This window comes from Pseudophryne corroboree, chromosome 5 (genome assembly GCF_028390025.1).
Source record: "Pseudophryne corroboree isolate aPseCor3 chromosome 5, aPseCor3.hap2, whole genome shotgun sequence".
Classification (NCBI taxonomy): Eukaryota; Metazoa; Chordata; class Amphibia; order Anura; family Myobatrachidae; genus Pseudophryne; species Pseudophryne corroboree.
In genome coordinates this window covers 97,773,190-97,791,616 of record NC_086448.1, presented here as the reverse complement: position 1 = coordinate 97,791,616, position 18,427 = coordinate 97,773,190, and the positions used below count along the sequence as shown (strand labels likewise).

General features: G+C 46.4%; 1 protein-coding gene across 4 annotated transcripts in view; it reads right to left on the bottom strand.

The window, feature by feature from the left end:
• Positions 1-18,427, bottom strand: part of RUNDC3B (RUN domain containing 3B) — a 596,000-nt gene that overhangs the window by 170,139 nt on the left and 407,434 nt on the right. For all 4 annotated transcript variants that reach the window (XM_063921483.1, XM_063921484.1, XM_063921482.1 and 1 more), the window contains 2 exons: positions 6,378-6,467; positions 3,800-3,880 (listed from right to left, as the gene is read on the bottom strand). In XM_063921483.1, coding sequence (XP_063777553.1) covers positions 3,800-3,880; positions 6,378-6,467 — 171 coding nt within the window. The remainder of the gene's footprint in view (positions 1-3,799; positions 3,881-6,377; positions 6,468-18,427) is intronic.

Genomic DNA, 18,427 nt, shown 5'->3' with positions numbered 1-18,427 from the left:
CACGGCTAGTCCGCCCTGCATGTCAGGCCCTACCCCCCCCACACAGGTACAAAAGCATCGCACAGCGGTGATGCTTTTGTACCTGACGAGTAGCTCCCTGTCAGCGCAGCTCCTGAGAGCTGGCAGGCCGCTACTCGCCACGTCCCAGGTCGCAGCAGCTGCATGTGACATCACACTGCCACCGTGGCCCGCCTCCCCCCCCCCCCCCCGATGGTCCGGATACGCCTCCAATTTCCGGACAGTGCCACGCCAACGGCGTTCTAACGCTGTTGGCATGCCCCTCCCGCCCCTGCTGTCAATCAGGCAGAGGAAATTGCAGCCACAAGATGCCGATAGCATCTCACTGCGCTACCGGGCTACGTCTGCGCACTCCACAAAGTAATTCAGACTGAATTACCACCTCACAACTATACTCACTGTAATAGTCCATATCTATATTATTCTGAACTGCAACTGGTTTACTTTATAATACCCTGCGTGCATGAATTGATATTTTATGTATTTATTGTTTATTGCTATTTAAAGCATATTTTAATATTTATTATTAAACATCACATTACATCTACCAAGACACATTGCATACGTTTAGGGATTTCTAACTCTATTACACATATACCTACAAGCGCTGTTCTCTTGTTTATTGTATTTCCCTTGGCTTTAGGAGACTGGCACTCCTTTGAATAGCAGCTAATTGACAAGCGCTGCTACGGTCCCTTTGTTTATTTCTGTAGGAAAAAGACGCCTCCTGCCAGCATCTGTGGTCCGAGCACTGCATCCATTGCAGGGCTGGATTAAACCTTGGAGGGGCCTGGGGCACTTAAAACAGGGAGAGCCGGGTGAAAGGGGGATTTATATTAGATTGTGCATACATCCCAACATGATCCATTTCAGGAGGGACAAAATTCTCTCTACCTGGACTTCCCTCTTGATATATGATTGGCATCACCTGTGTTGAACTATTTAATGGATAAGAAAGGTATTTCAACAGATGATGATTGCAATCATAAATTAATAAGGATGTCCAAGTAGAGAGCAACTTGTCCCTCCTGGAATGGGTCATGTTGGGAGGTATGGATTGTGTATATTAAATTTAAATCATTGGTGTATACGAGATTTAAATTAATAGGTTAATAATGCCTGGGTACTGTTTATAGCTCCACCTAATTGAGAGACAACTATTTTATAAAGTGTACCTGTAGTGGAACAAAGACAACTTAAACAACCTTAATATATGCAGAGATATAAAATCTATAATTTATCTTGCAAGAATGCAATAGAAGCAGCCCCTGTACTACTTGCACACTGGGACAGGACTCAGGAGGACTGTGTGTGTGTGTGTGTGTGTGTGTGTGTGTGTGTGTGTGTGTGTGTGTGTGTGTGTGTGTGTGTGTGTCTCTCTTTCTCTCTAGTCCCAAATGCTCTCATTAGATAAAAGGTTACACAGGACCCAGACACAGGCAGGGAGTAAGTGTCTGGGTCCTGTGTAACCCTGTTATCAATCTCTCCTCAGGTCAGGACGCTCCATCGGTATCTCAGGAAACCTGATACTCCTGTGTCCCTACCTGTACTGCATACTGCCCTGCTCACATTCTGGCTGACTGGTTCTGCTGTTGCACAAGAAGGAGAGATAATTATGTCAGTGTGCACCAGAAGGGGGCCCCCTGACAGAGGGGGGCCCGGGGTACAGTATGCACTGCGCCTCCCCTTAATCTGGCTATGATCCATCGATCATAGCATTCAACCATCTGCGCAAGCCAAAGCTTACACAGACTGGCTGTCAGAACTCTGCTGCCTGTGCCAAGAAGTCTGCGTCCAAACATGCAGACCCTGGGCTCGGTATGCGTGGAAAATAGAGGTGACGCACCCCCACTTTCCCGATCGCCGCTCTGCCCATAAACACCTCAGCTTGTCAGTTATGCTGTGGCTAAGGGTGGACAGCGAGCGATCACATAGGATCCGTTCTGCACATGCTCAGAACGGGTCCTGCACAAGCACAGTGCACCCATCAGAGCCAGACTAGTCATCTGGCAAATGCCAGCAGGGATGATGGCCTGATGGGACGAGACACAGAGAGACCGGGGCTGGCCGAGCAACTCCGCCTCCTGGCACTCTGCTCAATCATTCGGCATACACAGACATGGGGGAGCATCGCAAAATCACGCCCCCTTGTCAGCCACTGCAATGCCAGGGCTGTTATGGAGCCCCAGTCTGTCCCTCCCATTGGATTTCCATAGAAATCTGAATAAAGCCCTGAGTACTGTAGTTAGTATTAGTACTTTTTGTCTCAAACTAAACAGGGATTTGTACTGAGGCACCCACTGACTGCTTTGCAAATCTCAGCGGCTGCGTACAAAGACACAGCAACGGTCACAGAACTGTCAATTATTTAAGTTCTGCGTAGCCATATGGCAGCACAGCATGGGCGCAGGAAGCGAGAGGCATTGCAGCCGCGTACGGAAGCACAGTCGCAGCCTCAAAAAAGTCCCCCAAATGCCTGCGTTTGTACAACCACTTCCTGTTACCTCCGCCAAACGGTCTACTACTGTCAGTCACTTAACTAAATCCTCTCTGCAACCGCAGTCACATGACCATCGCAGCACAGGCGCAGAACATCGATACGTTCAACTGCAGAAAAAAACAGGTTTGCACACATATCAGAATCAGGCGCTTAATTCGCTAATAGTATACCGGATTCAGTGATATGTTCAAATGCCGCCGCAGCTGTGATTTAGTACGCAGTGGCAGTGTGATAATATACTTATGTTTCAGCTGCCTGGATTTGCATTGAAACGCCCACTGGTGACGTCTGAGATCCACCGCTTGTGTGTGAAGGTGCAGAGATCGGTAGATAAACAATTGCTCCAGTGCGTACAACATTGACATTGCATCTATCAGTGAATCAGGGCCTAAGCCGCTAGTAGTATACAACGGGTGGTATTCATGTGACCGCCGGTCAGCTGACCGACAGTCACATGACCTCCTCCACGAGCCCGACGGCTCACTATCCCGATGGTCGGCATGCTGACCAACAGGGACTATTACCACTCGTGGGTGTCCACGACACCCATAGAGTGGGAATAGAACCCGTGGCGACCGCAGGTCGCCACCGAGCCCGCAGCGTGGCGAGTGCAGCGAGCCCGCAAGGGGCTTGCTGCACTCGCCCCTCCCCGCCGGGATCCCGGCGTCGGTATGCTGCCGGGATCCCGGCGTCGGTAAGCTGACCGGCGGTCAGGAGACCGCCGGTCACCAGTACTACACCCGTATACAACGCACTTAGGATTAGTGTTTCTGTCATGACATCCGTGGCACGCCAAACGCGGGCTATTTGGTGCGATTTGAGAACAGGTGAACACATCTGCGTGTAGTGAAAGTGAGTTTCCAAGGTCTGCCCGGACAGACGCCGTCCATTGCTGATCTGCATAGTGTCATTTGTGGCTACTATAATTTCTGGGAAACTGTCAGGACACCACAGATATGTTTTGCGCAGGGCGCGCAGTGACAGTCTATATCAACTCTAGGATCACTGGGGACCACAGAATAATTCTGACAGTGAGAGATGGGCTCGGCTGTGCATCCATCCCCTGTGTAGACCACAGGGGGGGGGAAGCATGTGCAGTAAAGCGGAAAACCAGATCAGGGACCACACAGAAAGAGCCTACATCAAAGGAAGCCCCTCAACCAATCACCAGCCAGCTCTCTCCGTCCCTAAAGGTCACTAAAGAAGCTACAACAGGAAGTCTTTATAAATCACTGTAACGGACAAGTGATACCACAAGACATGGAGAAGTATTCTGCTCACCTTTGTGTAAACTTCAGATAAGGCGTGTAGTCTATAACAGCGGGGAAGCTCCCATCCAAGCCCTCTCCTTTCAGGCAAAAACTATATGGAAAATGCAACCACAGTTAGAACTGAAGTAATATACGGCACAGTGTACATCCAGTCTGCAGAGAGAAAACCCCTATATCAACTATAAGACTGTATGAGAGCTTTAAGGCAAAGCCAGAGCAAAATTGCACAGAGAGTAAGGGATCAATTGAAATAATGCAGGTGCCACTGAAAGCAATGGTTTACGCAATTCAGCATAGTTTTCCGTGAAGTCATCATTTTACTTTGAATGGAAAAAAAGAATCAGACAACAAAAATCACATTCCATAACATTTGCTTCTTGTGGGTCTATTCATGAAGCAGTGAAAAGTGTGGAGAAGTGAGCCAATGGAGAAGTTGCCCATAGCAACCAATCAGCTGCTACGTATAATTTTAAAGAATGCATTTTTTAAATGTTACCTCAACACGGATTGGTTACCATGGGCAAGTTGGGGGGAAAATGGCGCTAAATTGAATACCCCCCTTAGTTTGAAAACAGCAGTTTGTGTGAATAGTGGTAATATATAATACTTGATGGTGAAGAGATATCAAAGTTTACTTATACTTTGAAGTGACTGATCCAATGGTTGTGTATTGGAGAACAGCTATTGTGTATTTGACTATGATTCCAAGAGTCAGCTCTAAGCACACAACTATGGAATTCAGGCACAGAACACTTGAAAACAGTTACAGTTATTTGGAGGATGTTGAATGCAACACTTTAAAATTATCTATTCATCTTTATACTGTAACAGTTGCTATAGAGACGCACAAACCTTTTTAGTCCCTGTGCCCCAGCTGGAGATGGGACTCATTTAAAAATACTGCAATAAAACATGAAAATGACAAATTGCCACATCAAGAGAGGAAGCTATTTGGAGTTGTACCATGGGTACAGATGTATTGGGTGAATTCACAGAACAGCCTTCGTCCGCCACATTCATTTAAGAAATATGTATTTGTAACAACCTTACCAAAGTGTAGGGCTAATTCTAGATCTTTAGATTTGACCTTGATTTGTTTAAACAGTTATGGTGGCATTTTGTCATTCAACATGAGCACCGGGATAATTTCTGGCTCCACTGCGGCCTGTTGGTGCCAATTGCTTGGTATCAGCTGCAATATTGCAGAAGCGTATTTTAGGTTTGCTGGTTCTTTAAGTGAACAGTTATTATTTCACAGAAGTGGATCGGTCAGCAGATCCTCTAGCACGGGGCTGGCCAAACCGGTCCTCGAGATCTACCAACAGTTCATGTTTTCCAGGCCTCCTGGAGACCTGTAGAATTGTCAGTTAGGAATGAATGCAGCACATCTTAATTAGTAATGACTACACCTGTGCACCAGCTAGGTGATCTGGAAAATGTGTACTGTTGGTAGATCTCGAGGACTGGTTTGGCCAGCCCTGCTCTAGCACAATGTGGCAAGCAATACAACCCAGAACCTGGGGCTTCACCTAAAGAGGAGATTTTATTCTGTGTATTAAGCTCTTTTATGAGGGGGCTTGACAAACCTCTTTCTAAAAAAACTGGCAATATCAATTTATTGAAAGATAATCATTTGTTTTGGTAAATGTTACACCATCCACAGTTGGGGCCAATAGGTAAAACAGGTGGCAGGAAATAGGTAATGTATGGAAAGCCATCAAAGAGGTCAATGGCTGAGCTCCTAGGGAAAGCTGGCTGTGGACCACAGGAGAAGACCATCTGGTTGCCCCATTTTACTTCAAGGACTTCTTTTTGCAGGACATCACTGCTGATGTGGATAATCAGGGTCCTATAATGGGGTTGGGTACCAAATCCTGACAGTCGGGAGACAGACAGCAGAAACCTGATGATCAGAATCCCGGTTAAGTATTTTCTTCCTACTCCTAACCCACCCCTCCCACAGCCTAACTCTAACCTCCTGCAGCCTAACGCTAACCTTCCCCTCCTGCAGTCTAACCCTAACCTCCTCCAGCCTAACCCTAACCTCCCCCTCCTGCAGTCTAACCCTAACCTCCTCCAACCTAACTCTAACCTCCCCCTCCTGCAGTCTAACCCTAACCTCCTCCCCTCCCACAGCCTAACCCTAGCTGCCCTGCTTTTGTAATCCACAGCGTCTTGGCGAGTTGGAGCTGAAAATGTAAAGTGCCAATAACATTCAGTGTAAGGCACGCCGGACTTTACACTGAATGTTAGTGGCACTTTAAATATTTTTGCTCTAACCCGCATAGAAGCGGTGAATTACAAAAACTCCTGCTCTGTAAATAAATCCCATGGAGTTCATTTACTAATATTACATTAATAAACCAGTGTGTCTACTGGTTTAAAGTTTATTACAGTCTATAAACGTACAAAGAAAAGAAAAGAAACATGTTTTGAACAGACGAGTAACGTCATGTGGAGACCTCAGGAAACTCAACTAGAAGCGAACTAGAACTGTCTTCATTTGATTAATATAAATGTATGCTTAGCTTTATTTACTCCAGGGGACTCCATACAGTAACAATGGGAGTTCCAAGTGGTTTAAATACCTGAAATCAATGGCGTTGAGACCAAGCAGCATACCGGCAAGCATGTTTGCTTCTTCACCCAAGACGATCGCTCCATCATCATAAAACCTCCTGTGAGGCAGAAAAATACAACTTTCAGTTCAGCAAACAAAAATGTCAGAACAGTGCCAGGTCTTCTATACATGAAGATGACATAACCACAAAGGTGAACCCCAACTGCACAACCGATTAGATTTTGAAAACAATAACTGTGGGAACGTGCAATGTGATTAATGCTTTCTCTTTACAGCCTGCACAGAGGAAACTCATTTCCATACACAGCCACTTGAAGCAAAAACTACATTTGAATGTAATCTAGTAGAAATGACAGAGCAGATACGGCTAACCAGCTGGCAATACTGAATAGTCTGCTTACTCCTGCAGTCAGACCCTGTACGCTTTACTTATAGAGGACTGGCGCACTGGAAAATATAACCACCATGGGATGTACTGTATTTACGAATCGGCAGGTTTTACCTTAGAATTTTGCAGTAAGTGCAAATTTGCCGGATTTTGTACTCATTAGTGACGCTTTCAATTTTGAGGTCAATGTCACCGCTATGTAAATATACCTCAACTAGTTACCAGCCTGTCACAATGACGGAACAACGTAACAGTAATGTCAGCGTCAGCACGTGCCCGAACGGAGCAACACTTGAACTGCACTGTCGGGCGCCATCTAGTGGTATAACACTTGAATTCCCCTATAGATGTGAGGAGCAGCGTTAGCCTTTTATTCTATAGGATGTGCTAATGTCAGCTATGAAGATACAAAAACCCTGCTCAATTCATTCTGGATATGGGTACGGGTCGTTGGGTCGACAGTCATTAGGTCGACATGTACTATGTCGATAGGTGAAAAGGTCAACATGAGTTTTTGGACTTTTTTTGTGTCGTTTTCTTCATAACGTGATGTGGAAACCCCAATTAGTGCACCGTTACCGTTCCAATCGTAGTCCACGTGTATCGTCAAGTATGGAAAAATAAAAAAACTGAAGGAAAAAAAAAAAGTGAAAATATCATGTCGACCTTTTGACCTGTGGACCTAATGACTGTTGGCCTAAGCTGTGTCGACCTAACGACCGTATCCCCTGGATACAACAGTGACACACTTTTCCTATATTAGATTCAATGTAAACGCAAGGCTACATAGAACCTCAGAAAGTTTTGTGGTCAGTTCTTCACTTTCTATATAATATATAAAAGCGAAAATTTGTCCTTCTGTCGGTCTATACAAATCCACAGTATACAAGCGAAGATTGTGAAATTTTACATACGAGCGTATTAAAATACGGCCAAGGCAACTAAAAACATTTGCAATTAGAATTATTTAGGGGTGAGGCAGCAGCACAGAGTATTTCAGCAGACAGCATAACTCTGGAATGCCTGCAACAATTTACAACAAACTTGTTACACATATTACTTAAACTCTGGAAACAAACACTGTGGGGGTTAGACACCCCTAGGGATGGGACAGCAGCACAGAGTATGTCAGCAGACAGCATAACTGTGGAAGACCTGGAGCAATTTACACCAAACTTGGTACACATCTAACTTGCAATCTGGGAACAAACTCTGTGAGGGTTAGACACCCCTAGGGGTGGGACAGCAGCACAGAGTATTTCGGGAGACAGCATAACTCCAGAATGCCTGGACCAATTTACAACAAACTTGGTACACATATGACTTACAATCTGGGAACAAACACTGTGGGGGTAACACACCACTAGCACCTCTACGGATGGCCCAGCCACACAGACTATATCAGGACATGCCTGATATGTCAGAGATGACAGGGCTGCATGTACAGGGCAGTGGCGTGCAGTAAGGTCAGAGGCTGGTGAGGCACTACAGCCATAATGTCCACCGAGTCCCGCCGATGATCCCTACCGCCGCCGAGCCAATGCTCACTACTGCCCCTGAGCCGATGTCTACTACTGTCACCTTCCCTGATGCCCGCTACCCCGCCACTAATGGAAACCACCCCCACTAATAGATTACAAAATCACCCACCATCAAATGCCCCGGCCCCCCGCCACTAATTCACATACAGTACCAGTCCAATGACACCGCTGCCAATGCCTGCATCCTGCCTGCTCATCAACTTGTGATGAGCAGGTGGCTAATATAGTGTAATTTTTTTTATAAAATAAAAACTAGTCTTTGGGACTGGGGAGGGAGTGGAAGGAGGTCATGAATGTAATTTTGTTGTACAGGGTTTCCACGGAGACTGGCAGAGTAGGCCAGAGACAGGCAGTGAAAATGAGGTGGGCGCAAGGTACAGGACTGGGCAGAGTCGGTCCGACTAATTTGATGCCCTAGGCAATATTCTTGCTGGTGATCCCATCCCGGTAATAGTGGGTGACTGGGGCAGGGTGACATGGAGATAGTGGGTGATGGAGGTAGTGGATGACATGGTCAGGGTGATGGGAAGATAGCGGGTGACATGGTGAGGGTGACAGGGAGATAGCGGGTGACATGGTTAGGGTAACAGGGAGATAGAGGGTGACAGGGAGATAGAGGGTGACATGGTTAGGGTGACAGGGAGATAGTGGGTGATGGAGGTAGTGGGTGACATGGTCAGGGTGACAGGGAGATAGAGGGTGACATGGTGAGGGTGACAGGGAGATAGTGGGTGTTATGGTGAGGGTGACATGGAGATAGCGGGTGACATGGTTAGGGTGACATGGAGATAGTGGGTGACAGGGAGATATCGGGTGACATGGTTACGTGACAGGGAGATAGTGGGTGATGGAGGTAGTGGGTAACATGGTCAGGGTGACAGGGAGATAGAGGGTGACATGGTGTGGATGACAGGGAGACAGAGGGTAACAGGGAGACATTGGGTGACAGGAAGATAGCGGGTGACATGGTTAGGGTCACAGGGAGATAGTGGGTCATGGAGGTAGTGGGTGACATGGTCAGGGTGACAGGGACATAGAGGGTGACAGGGAGATAGTGGGTGACATGGTGAGGGTCACAGGGAGATAGTGGGTGATGGAGGTAGTGGGTGACAGGGTACAGCCAGGCTCCTCAACCCCCCCCCCCCCACTCCACCCACCCATCCCATCACAGGGGGCATCCCAGCAGCACAGATAGCCTACTACTCCCACAAGTCTCAGGGGATGCCACACACTACTCAGGCAGATAATCCCTCCCCCCCAAGATATGCCTATATACTAGCTCTCCAACCAACGTAAATTAACGAACAACTATAATTCTAATTTACCATCCTCATCCCATAGAAAAGCACGGATATTCACCAAGCAGGCAGAAAAAATTGTGTTTTTACTATAAGAATGTTTTATTTTTTTGGCAGTGTGTTTTTCCTTATGGTTGTGTGTTTTCAATATACGCCACTGATCTATTGATTTCTTTCTGTAGCCATGTATTGATGTGTTTTGAACTTTTTAGTTTTTCCTTTCCTCCTTCCCTACCTTTTTTTTATTTTATTATTATTTCACTTGTGCTATATGCTTTTTTGAATGAGATTTACTAAACTGTACAAATGTATTATTATACTATTTCAATAAAAATCTAATTTTTTTAAATGGCAATTTTCCAACCCCCCCTACTTAAATTGATCGATGACTAGTAATGCCTTATTGACTGTTCTGCCTAAGCAATTTGAAATCACATTTAAATCTTACACACATTGATGCATTGAGCACTATTGTTCTATACCTAGAATTAACTTAACAGGTCATTAAGTCCAGAATTGCCAGCATGTGACCAATACCTGGGCAAATTGTGTGCATGTGGGCTAGCTGCGGAGAGTCTGATTCTACAACCAATAATGAGGCGTCATACTTCGGGACAAGCCAAGACAGTCTAATTCATTTCAAGTGGCGTAGTCTGCATGTTGTGTAGGTGAAGATGCCTGCATGGGGCAAGCAAAATGACCCAAGTAGTTTACAGCCTAATACATTTGATAAGCAGGTTCTTATCTTTATAGTCAATTTCAATGGATGCCTTTTGCACCGTCTGATAGCAAATGTTATTTATATAACACATAAACGAATATAAATAATAAAATGTGATGCATAAAATAATACCTAATGTATCCTTAAAACTTTTGACTTATGGCCATATTTAGCAATATTATTTTAACTAACATAATGTGAAAATGGGTGTTTTCACACCCTTTTCACATTATTTTAGTATCACCTAAACGAATTAATGAGAATTCACAAAATTCTCCTTCAAGCCCTTAAATTTGCATTTTTTTTAGTAACCAGATCGCATTTCCCATACTTGCAATGCGAAATGCGATCTACCCAAATTTACTAAAATTAAATAATAAGAAACACCGGAGGAAGCCCTGTGATAATAATGCTATCTTTAGATAGCGCTATCCAGGCTTCCCACTGGTTCCCATACTCATGCACAACCTTCTCTGCCTGGAGTTAAGTCTGAGCTCGGATCCAGCCCCTGTGATCAGCCATATTTGTCTGACAGACCACAGGCTGATCACTGTATAAATAAATAAATAATAAAAAACACTTACCTGCAACCAGGGACCAGTGATCGGTGAGCACCGGTCATCTGTTCCTGTGCTTCTGGTCAGCTGATCAGTAAAGTGAGCTGAAATGTTCCAAAGCGCTGGCATCTATGTTTACTTTGGGTCACTGCAGCAACACAGGAGAACAGATGACCGGAGTTCACTGATCACAATTGGAGGAGGGTGGAACATGTTCGGTTAGACTTCTCCCAGAGTTCGCAGGGACAGAACTTTCTTGCAAGCTCTGTCCCTCCATGTGATATTTGATACATCTCTGCAATGTATTCAATTATCGCATTGCGGATTTTGGCCAATTTATCACATTCCGTTCGCATCTAAGATGCGGATTGTAATAAATATGCCCTTTAATAAGTCCAAAGACTTACAGATGTAGCCACCTTTATCTTGACTGGCTGAGGCGTTTGTCCCGATCGAGCATACGCAGCGTAGGGAGGCGCGCCTAGTCACAGAGAGGCGTACCTAATCGCACGGAGGCAGACAGAGCGTTTGGCGTTACCTTTACGTGTAATACCTGCGATCATCCACCAGATGTCGCCTTTTACAATCACCACTGCGCATGCGTGTGGTCTCCCGTAAAATACAATACTGAAATATATAATAAGGACTACTTTACTAAGCGTCTCATTACGCTGCATACAGTAAATACTCATTACGCTGCATTATTTAATACAGTAAATACTCATTATGCTGCATTATTTAATACAGTATATACGGTACAGACGCAAATAGTACAGCATACAGTATATGATCCATCTACAGTACTTTATGAATATGTGAGCGTCCAAGTCCCGCAGACAAAACAACATAAAACCAGTAGTTTACACTGTCGCAAATGGACGTGTTAGAAGTTCACTATTGCCTCTTGAGATTAGGAATTTTGTACAGTATGTTAGCGTCCTAATCCCATAGCCATTACAGCATAATCAAAACCAATGGATTTATTCATCTGTCTGCGGCGAAGTGGTGAAGTGTTCCGCTTCCTATACTCAGAGTCCCGAGTTAGATTTCTAAAGTACGAATGCATGTTAGTTTTTTCCAGACACTTTATTATTTTTTTATTCACATAAACCAGGGCAAAGCTGCAGGAGCGGTTCTGTTAAGGTTCTATGCACCGTACAGTACACATACAATTCTGTAGCAGGGCAAACTCAATTGAAATGGCTACCACCTATGACTCCTTGCTCCACGGAGGCCCTAGGCTACGGAGCAAGTAACAGTCCAGATTGTGCAGGCTATGGGGCAATGCTGAAGGAGCGTCACAATCCCCTAGCTAAAATACACAGGGGCGATAGGACTAAGCGAGGTATATGCACATAACGATACACTGCAAAGTTCCCCATGGTTTTAATTATGCCTTTTCTTTGAACACAGTATTTTCGACTGCCTCGCCCTACACCCATCCCACTTTCCCCTTCCCCCCTGGGAGCCTGCAATGTACATGCAGTAGACAGGGAGGGAGTTCCGATCAGGTTACAAGACGTGCAACAGTATACTACTGTATGTAGGAAAATCCCCCGCCCACTCTGATTTATGTGAAACCTGTGTGCACCCTTCCATTGAATGTATAACAAAGAAAAAAAATAATAATAAAGTGAATGTTACAGGAACACATTAAAAAAAGGTTGGCACTTCCTTCCCATTGGTGTTGGTTTATGCCTTAGGGGACTCGGACGCAAATACTTGTATTTGAAAAATAAGAATTTACTTACCGATAATTCTATTTCTCGGAGTCCGTAGTGGATGCTGGGGTTCCTGAAAGGACCATGGGGAATAGCGGCTCCGCAGGAGACAGGGCACAAAAAGTAAAGCTTTCCGATCAGGTGGTGTGCACTGGCTCCTCCCCCTATGACCCTCCTCCAGACTCCAGTTAGGTACTGTGCCCGGACGAGCGTACACAATAAGGGAGGAATTTTGAATCCCGGGTAAGACTCATACCAGCCACACCAATCACACTGTACAACCTGTGATCTGAACCCAGTTAACAGTATGATAACAGCGGAGCCTCTGAAAAGATGGCTCACAACAACAATAACCCGATTTAGTTAGCAATAACTATGTACAAGTATTGCAGATAATCCGCACTTGGGATGGGCGCCCAGCATCCACTACGGACTCCGAGAAATAGAATTATCGGTAAGTAAATTCTTATTTTCTCTATCGTCCTTGTGGATGCTGGGGTTCCTGAAAGGACCATGGGGATTATACCAAAGCTCCCAAACGGGCGGGAGAGTGCGGATGACTCTGCAGCACCGAATGAGAGAACTCCAGGTCCTCTTTTGCCAGGGTATCAAATTTGTAGAATTTTACAAACGTGTTCTCCCCCGACCACGTAGCTGCTCGGCAAAGTTGTAATGCCGAGACCCCTCGGGCAGCCGCCCAAGATGAGCCCACCTTCCTTGTGGAATGGGCCTTAACAGATTTAGACTGTGGCAGGCCTGCCACAGAATGTGCAAGTTGAATTGTGCTACCAATCCCACGAGCAATCGACTGCTTAGAAGCAGAAGCACCCAGCATTGTTGGGTGCATACAGGATAAACAGCAAGTCAGATTTCCTGACTCCAGCCAACCTGGAAACTATATTTTCAGGGCCCTGATAACATCCAGCAACTTGGAGTCCTCCAAGTCCCTAGTAGCCGCAGGTACCACAATAAGCTGGTTCAGGTGAAACGCTGACACCACCTTAAGGAGAAACTGGGGACGAGTCCGCAGCTTTGCTCTGTCCGAATGGACAAGCAGATATGGCTTTGTGAGATAAAGCCGCCAATTCTGACACTCGCCTGGCCGAGGCCAGGACCAACAGCATGGTCATTTTCCATGTGAGATATATCAAATCCACAGATTTGAGTTGTTTAAACCAATGTGATTTTTTAGGAATCCCAAAACTACGTTGAGATCGCCCAGTGCCACTGGAGACATCAAAGGGGCTGTATATGCAGTACTCCCTTAACAACTTCTGGACTTCAGGAACTGAAGCCAATTTCTTTCTGGAAGAAAATCAACAGGCCGAAATTTGAACCTTAATGGACCCAATTTGAGACCCATAGACACTCCTGTTTGCAGGAAATGTAGAAATTAACCTAGTTGAAATTCTTCCGTGGAGCCTTCCTGGACTCACACCCTGGCACATATTTTCACCTAAGTGGTGATAATGTTGTGCGGTCACCTCCTTCCTGGCTCTGACCAGGGTAGGGATGACCTCTTCCGGAATGCCTCTTTCCCTTAGGATCCGGCGTTCACCCGCCTTGGCGTCAACGCAGCTGCGGTAAGTCCCGGAACAGACACGGTTCTTGCCGAATCAAGACCCTTCTTAGTATCTCTTGAAGTTCCGGGAACCAAGTCCTTCTTGGCCAAACCGGAGCCACGAGTATAGTTCTTACTCCTCTCCTTCCTATCATTTTCAATACATTGGGTATGAAAAGCAGAGGATGGAACACATACACCGACTGGTACACCGACGGTGTTACCAGAGCGTCCCAGCTATTGCCTGAGTGTCTCTTGACCTGGCGCTTCAGGTGGGACGCCATCATAACCACCTTTGGTCTTTCCCAACGGTTTACAATCATGTGGAAACTTCCAGATTAAGTTTCCACTTTTCCGGGTGGAATTCATTTATGCTGAGGAAATCTTCCCAGTTGCCCACTCCCGGAATGAACACTGCTGACAGTGTTATCACATGATTTTCCGCCCAGCGAAGAATCCTTGCTGTCATTGCCCTCCTGCTTCTTGTGTCGCCCCGTCTGATAACGTGGGCGACCGCCATGATGATGTCCTACTGGATCAGCACCGGTTGACTTTGAAGCAGGAGTCTTCCTAGGCTCAGAGCATTGTAAATTGCCCTTAGCTCCAGTATATTCATGTGGAGAGAAGTCTCCAGACTTGACCACACTTCCTTGGAAATTTTTTCCCTGTGTGACTACTCCCCAGCCTCTCAGGCTGGTATCCGTGGTCCCCAGAACACAGTCCTGAATGCTGAGTGTGCTGCCCTCTAAAAGATGAGCACTCTGCAGCCCCCACAGAAGAGACACCCTTGTCCTTGGAGACAGGATTATCCGCTGATGCATCTGAAAATGCGATCCGGACCATTCGTCCAGCAAATCCCCTGAGATCTGCCGAATGGAATCGCTTCGTAAGAAGCCACCATTTTTCCCAGGACTCCTGTGCATTGATGCACTTAATACTTGGCCTGGTTTTAGGAGGTTTCTGACTAGGTCGAATAACTCCTTGGCTTTTTCCTCCCGGAGGAACACCTTTTTCTGGACTATGCCCAGAATCATTCCTAGGAACAGCAGACGTATCGTCGGAAAACAGCTGCGATTCTTGGAATATTTAGAATCCAGTCGTGCTGTCGTAGAACTACTTTAGATAGTGCTCTTCCGACCTCCAACTGTTCTCTGGAACTTGCCCTTTTCAGGATATCGTCCAAGTAAGGGATAATTTAGATGCCTTTTTTCTTTGAAGAAACATCTTTTCGGCCATTACCTTGGTAAAAGGCCCGGGGTGCCGTGGATAATTCAAACGGCATCGTCTGAAACTGATATTGACAGTTCTGTACCACGAACCAGAGGTACCCTTGTTGAGAAGGGCAAATTTGGACATGGAGGTAATCCTTGATGTCCAGGGACACCATATAGTCCCCTTTTTTCCGGTTCGCTATCACTGCTCTGAGTGACTCCATCTCGATTTGAACCTTTTATGTAAGTGTTCAAAGATTTCAGTTTAGACTATGTCTCACCAAGCCGTCTGGCGTCAGTACCACAATATAGTGTGGAAAAATAATACCCTTTTCCTTGTTGTAGGAGGGGTACTTTGATTATCACCTGCTGGATATACAGCTTGTGAATTTTTTCCAATGCTGCCTCCCTGTCGGAGGGAGCCGTTGGTAAAGCAGACTTCAGAAACCTGCGAGGAGAAGATGTCTCGACTCTCCAATCTGTACCCCTGGGATAATACTTGTACTATCTAGGGGTCAACCTGCGAGTGATCCCACTGCGCGCTGAGACTCTTGAGACTACCCCCCCACCTTGAGTCCGCTTGCATGGCCCCAGCGTCATGCTGAGGACTTGGCAGACGCGGTGGAGGGCTTCTTTTCCTGGGAAGGGGCTGCCTGCTGCAGTCTACTTCCCTTACCTCTATGTCTGGGCAGATATGACTGGCCTTTTGCCTGCATGCCCTCATGGGAAAGGAAGGATTGAGGCTGAAAAGACGGTGTCTTTTTCAGCTGAGATGTAACTTGGGGTAAAAAGGTTGGATTTCCCAGCTGTTGCCGTGGTCCCCAGGTCCGATGGACCGACCCCAACTAACTCCTTCCCTTTATACGGCAATACTTCCATGTGCCGTATGGGATCTGTATCACCTGACCACTGTCGTGTCCATGACATCTTCTGGGTGATATGGACAACGTACTTATCTTGATGCCAGAGAGCAAATATCCCTCTGTGCATCTCACGTACATATATATAGAATGCATCCTATTAAATGCTCTATATGAATAAAATATTTTCAGTCAGGGAATCCGACCAAGCCAACCCAGCACTGCATCTCCAGGCTGATGGCGATCGCTGGTCGCAGTATAACCACCGTATGTGTGTATATACTTTTTAGGATATCTTTCCAGCTTCCTATCAGCTGGCTCCTTGAGGGCGGCCGTATCTGGAGACGGTAACGCCACTTGATAAGCGTGTGAGCGCCTTATCACCCTAAGGGGTGTTTCCCAACGCGCCCTAATTTCTGGCGGGAAAGGGTATAACGCCAATATTTGCTATCGGGGTAACCCCACGCATCATCACACACTTCATTTTATTTTATCTGATTCAGGAAAAACTACAGGTAGTTTTTTCACTCCCACATAATACCCTTTTTTGTGGTACTTGTAGTATCAGAAATATGCAACACCTCCTTCATTGCCCTTAACGTGTGGCCCTAATGAGAAATACGTTTGTTTATTCACCGTCGACACTGGATTCAGTGTCCGTGTCTGTGTCTGTGTCGACCGACTGAGGTAAATGGGCGTTTTTAACGCCCCTGACGGTGTTTCTGAGACGCCTGGACCGGTACTAATAGTTTGTCGGCCGTCTCACGTCGTCAACCGACCTTGCAGCGTGTTGACATTCTCACGTAATTCCCTAAATAAGCCATCCATTCCGGTGTCGACTCCCTAGAGAGTGACATCACCATTACAGGCAATTTCTCCGCCTCCTCACCAACATCGTCCTCATACATGTCGACACCCACGTACCGACACACAGCACACACACCGGGAATGCTCTGACAGAGGACAGGACCCACACTAGCCCTTTGGGGAGACAGAGGGAGAGTTTGCCAGCACACACCAAAACGCTATAATTATATAGGGACAACCTTATATAAGTGTTTTCCCTTATAGCATCTTTATATATATCTCAATATCGCCAAAATCAGTGCCCCCCCTCTCTGTTTTAACCCTGTTTCTGTAGTGCAGTGCAGGGGAGAGCCTGGGAGCCTTCTCTCCAGGCTTTCTGTGAGAGAAAATGGCGCTGTGTGCTGAGGAGATAGGCCCCGCCCCTTTTTCGGCGGGCTCGTCTCCCGCTATTTAGTGAATCTTGGCAGGGGTTAAATATCTCCATATAGCCTCTGGGGGCTATATGTGAGGTATTTTTCGCCAAAAAAGGTTTTCATTTGCCTCCCAGGGCGCCCCCCTCCCAGCGCCCTGCACCCTCAGTGACTGCCGTGTGAAGTGTGCTGAGAGGAAAATGGCGCACAGCTGCAGTGCTGTGCGCTACCTTTAGAAGACTGCAGGAGTCTTCAGCCGCCGATTCTGGACCTCTTCTTACTTCAGCATCTGCAAGGGGGCCGGCGGCGCGGCTCCGGTGACCATCCAGGCTGTACCTGTGATCGTCCCTCTGGAGCTGATGTCCAGTAGCCAAGAAGCCAATCCATCCTGCACGCAGGTGAGTTCACTCCTTCTCCCCTAAGTCCCTCGTTGCAGTGATCCTGTTGCCAGCAGGACTCACTGTAAAATAAAAAACCTAAGCTAAACTTTCTCTAAGCAGCTCTTTAGGAGAGCCACCTAGATTGCACCCTTCTCGGCCGGGCACAAAAATCTAACTGGAGTCTGGAGGAGGGTCATAGGGGGAGGAGCCAGTGCACACCACCTGATCGGAAAGCTTTACTTTTTGTGCCCTGTCTCCTGCGGAGCCGCTATTCCCCATGGTCCTTTCAGGAACCCCAGCATCCACAAGGACGATAGAGAAAGCACGTATTTTCCACTGCCTCTCCCTACCCCCATTGCCCTTCCCCCCTGGGAGCCTGCACAGGTCATGCAGTGGACAGGGAGGGAGTTCAGGTCAGGTACAATACACAAATGCCGACAATCTACAGTACTGTGTTGCTCAGTTAGTTGCGTCGGATTACACTAGTTTATACTCATTACCGCTGTGTATTTGTATATAGCGGAATGAATCGCTGCTGCAGATTTACTTTGATTTATGTGAAACCTGTGTGCATCCTTTCATTGAATGTATAACAAAGAAAA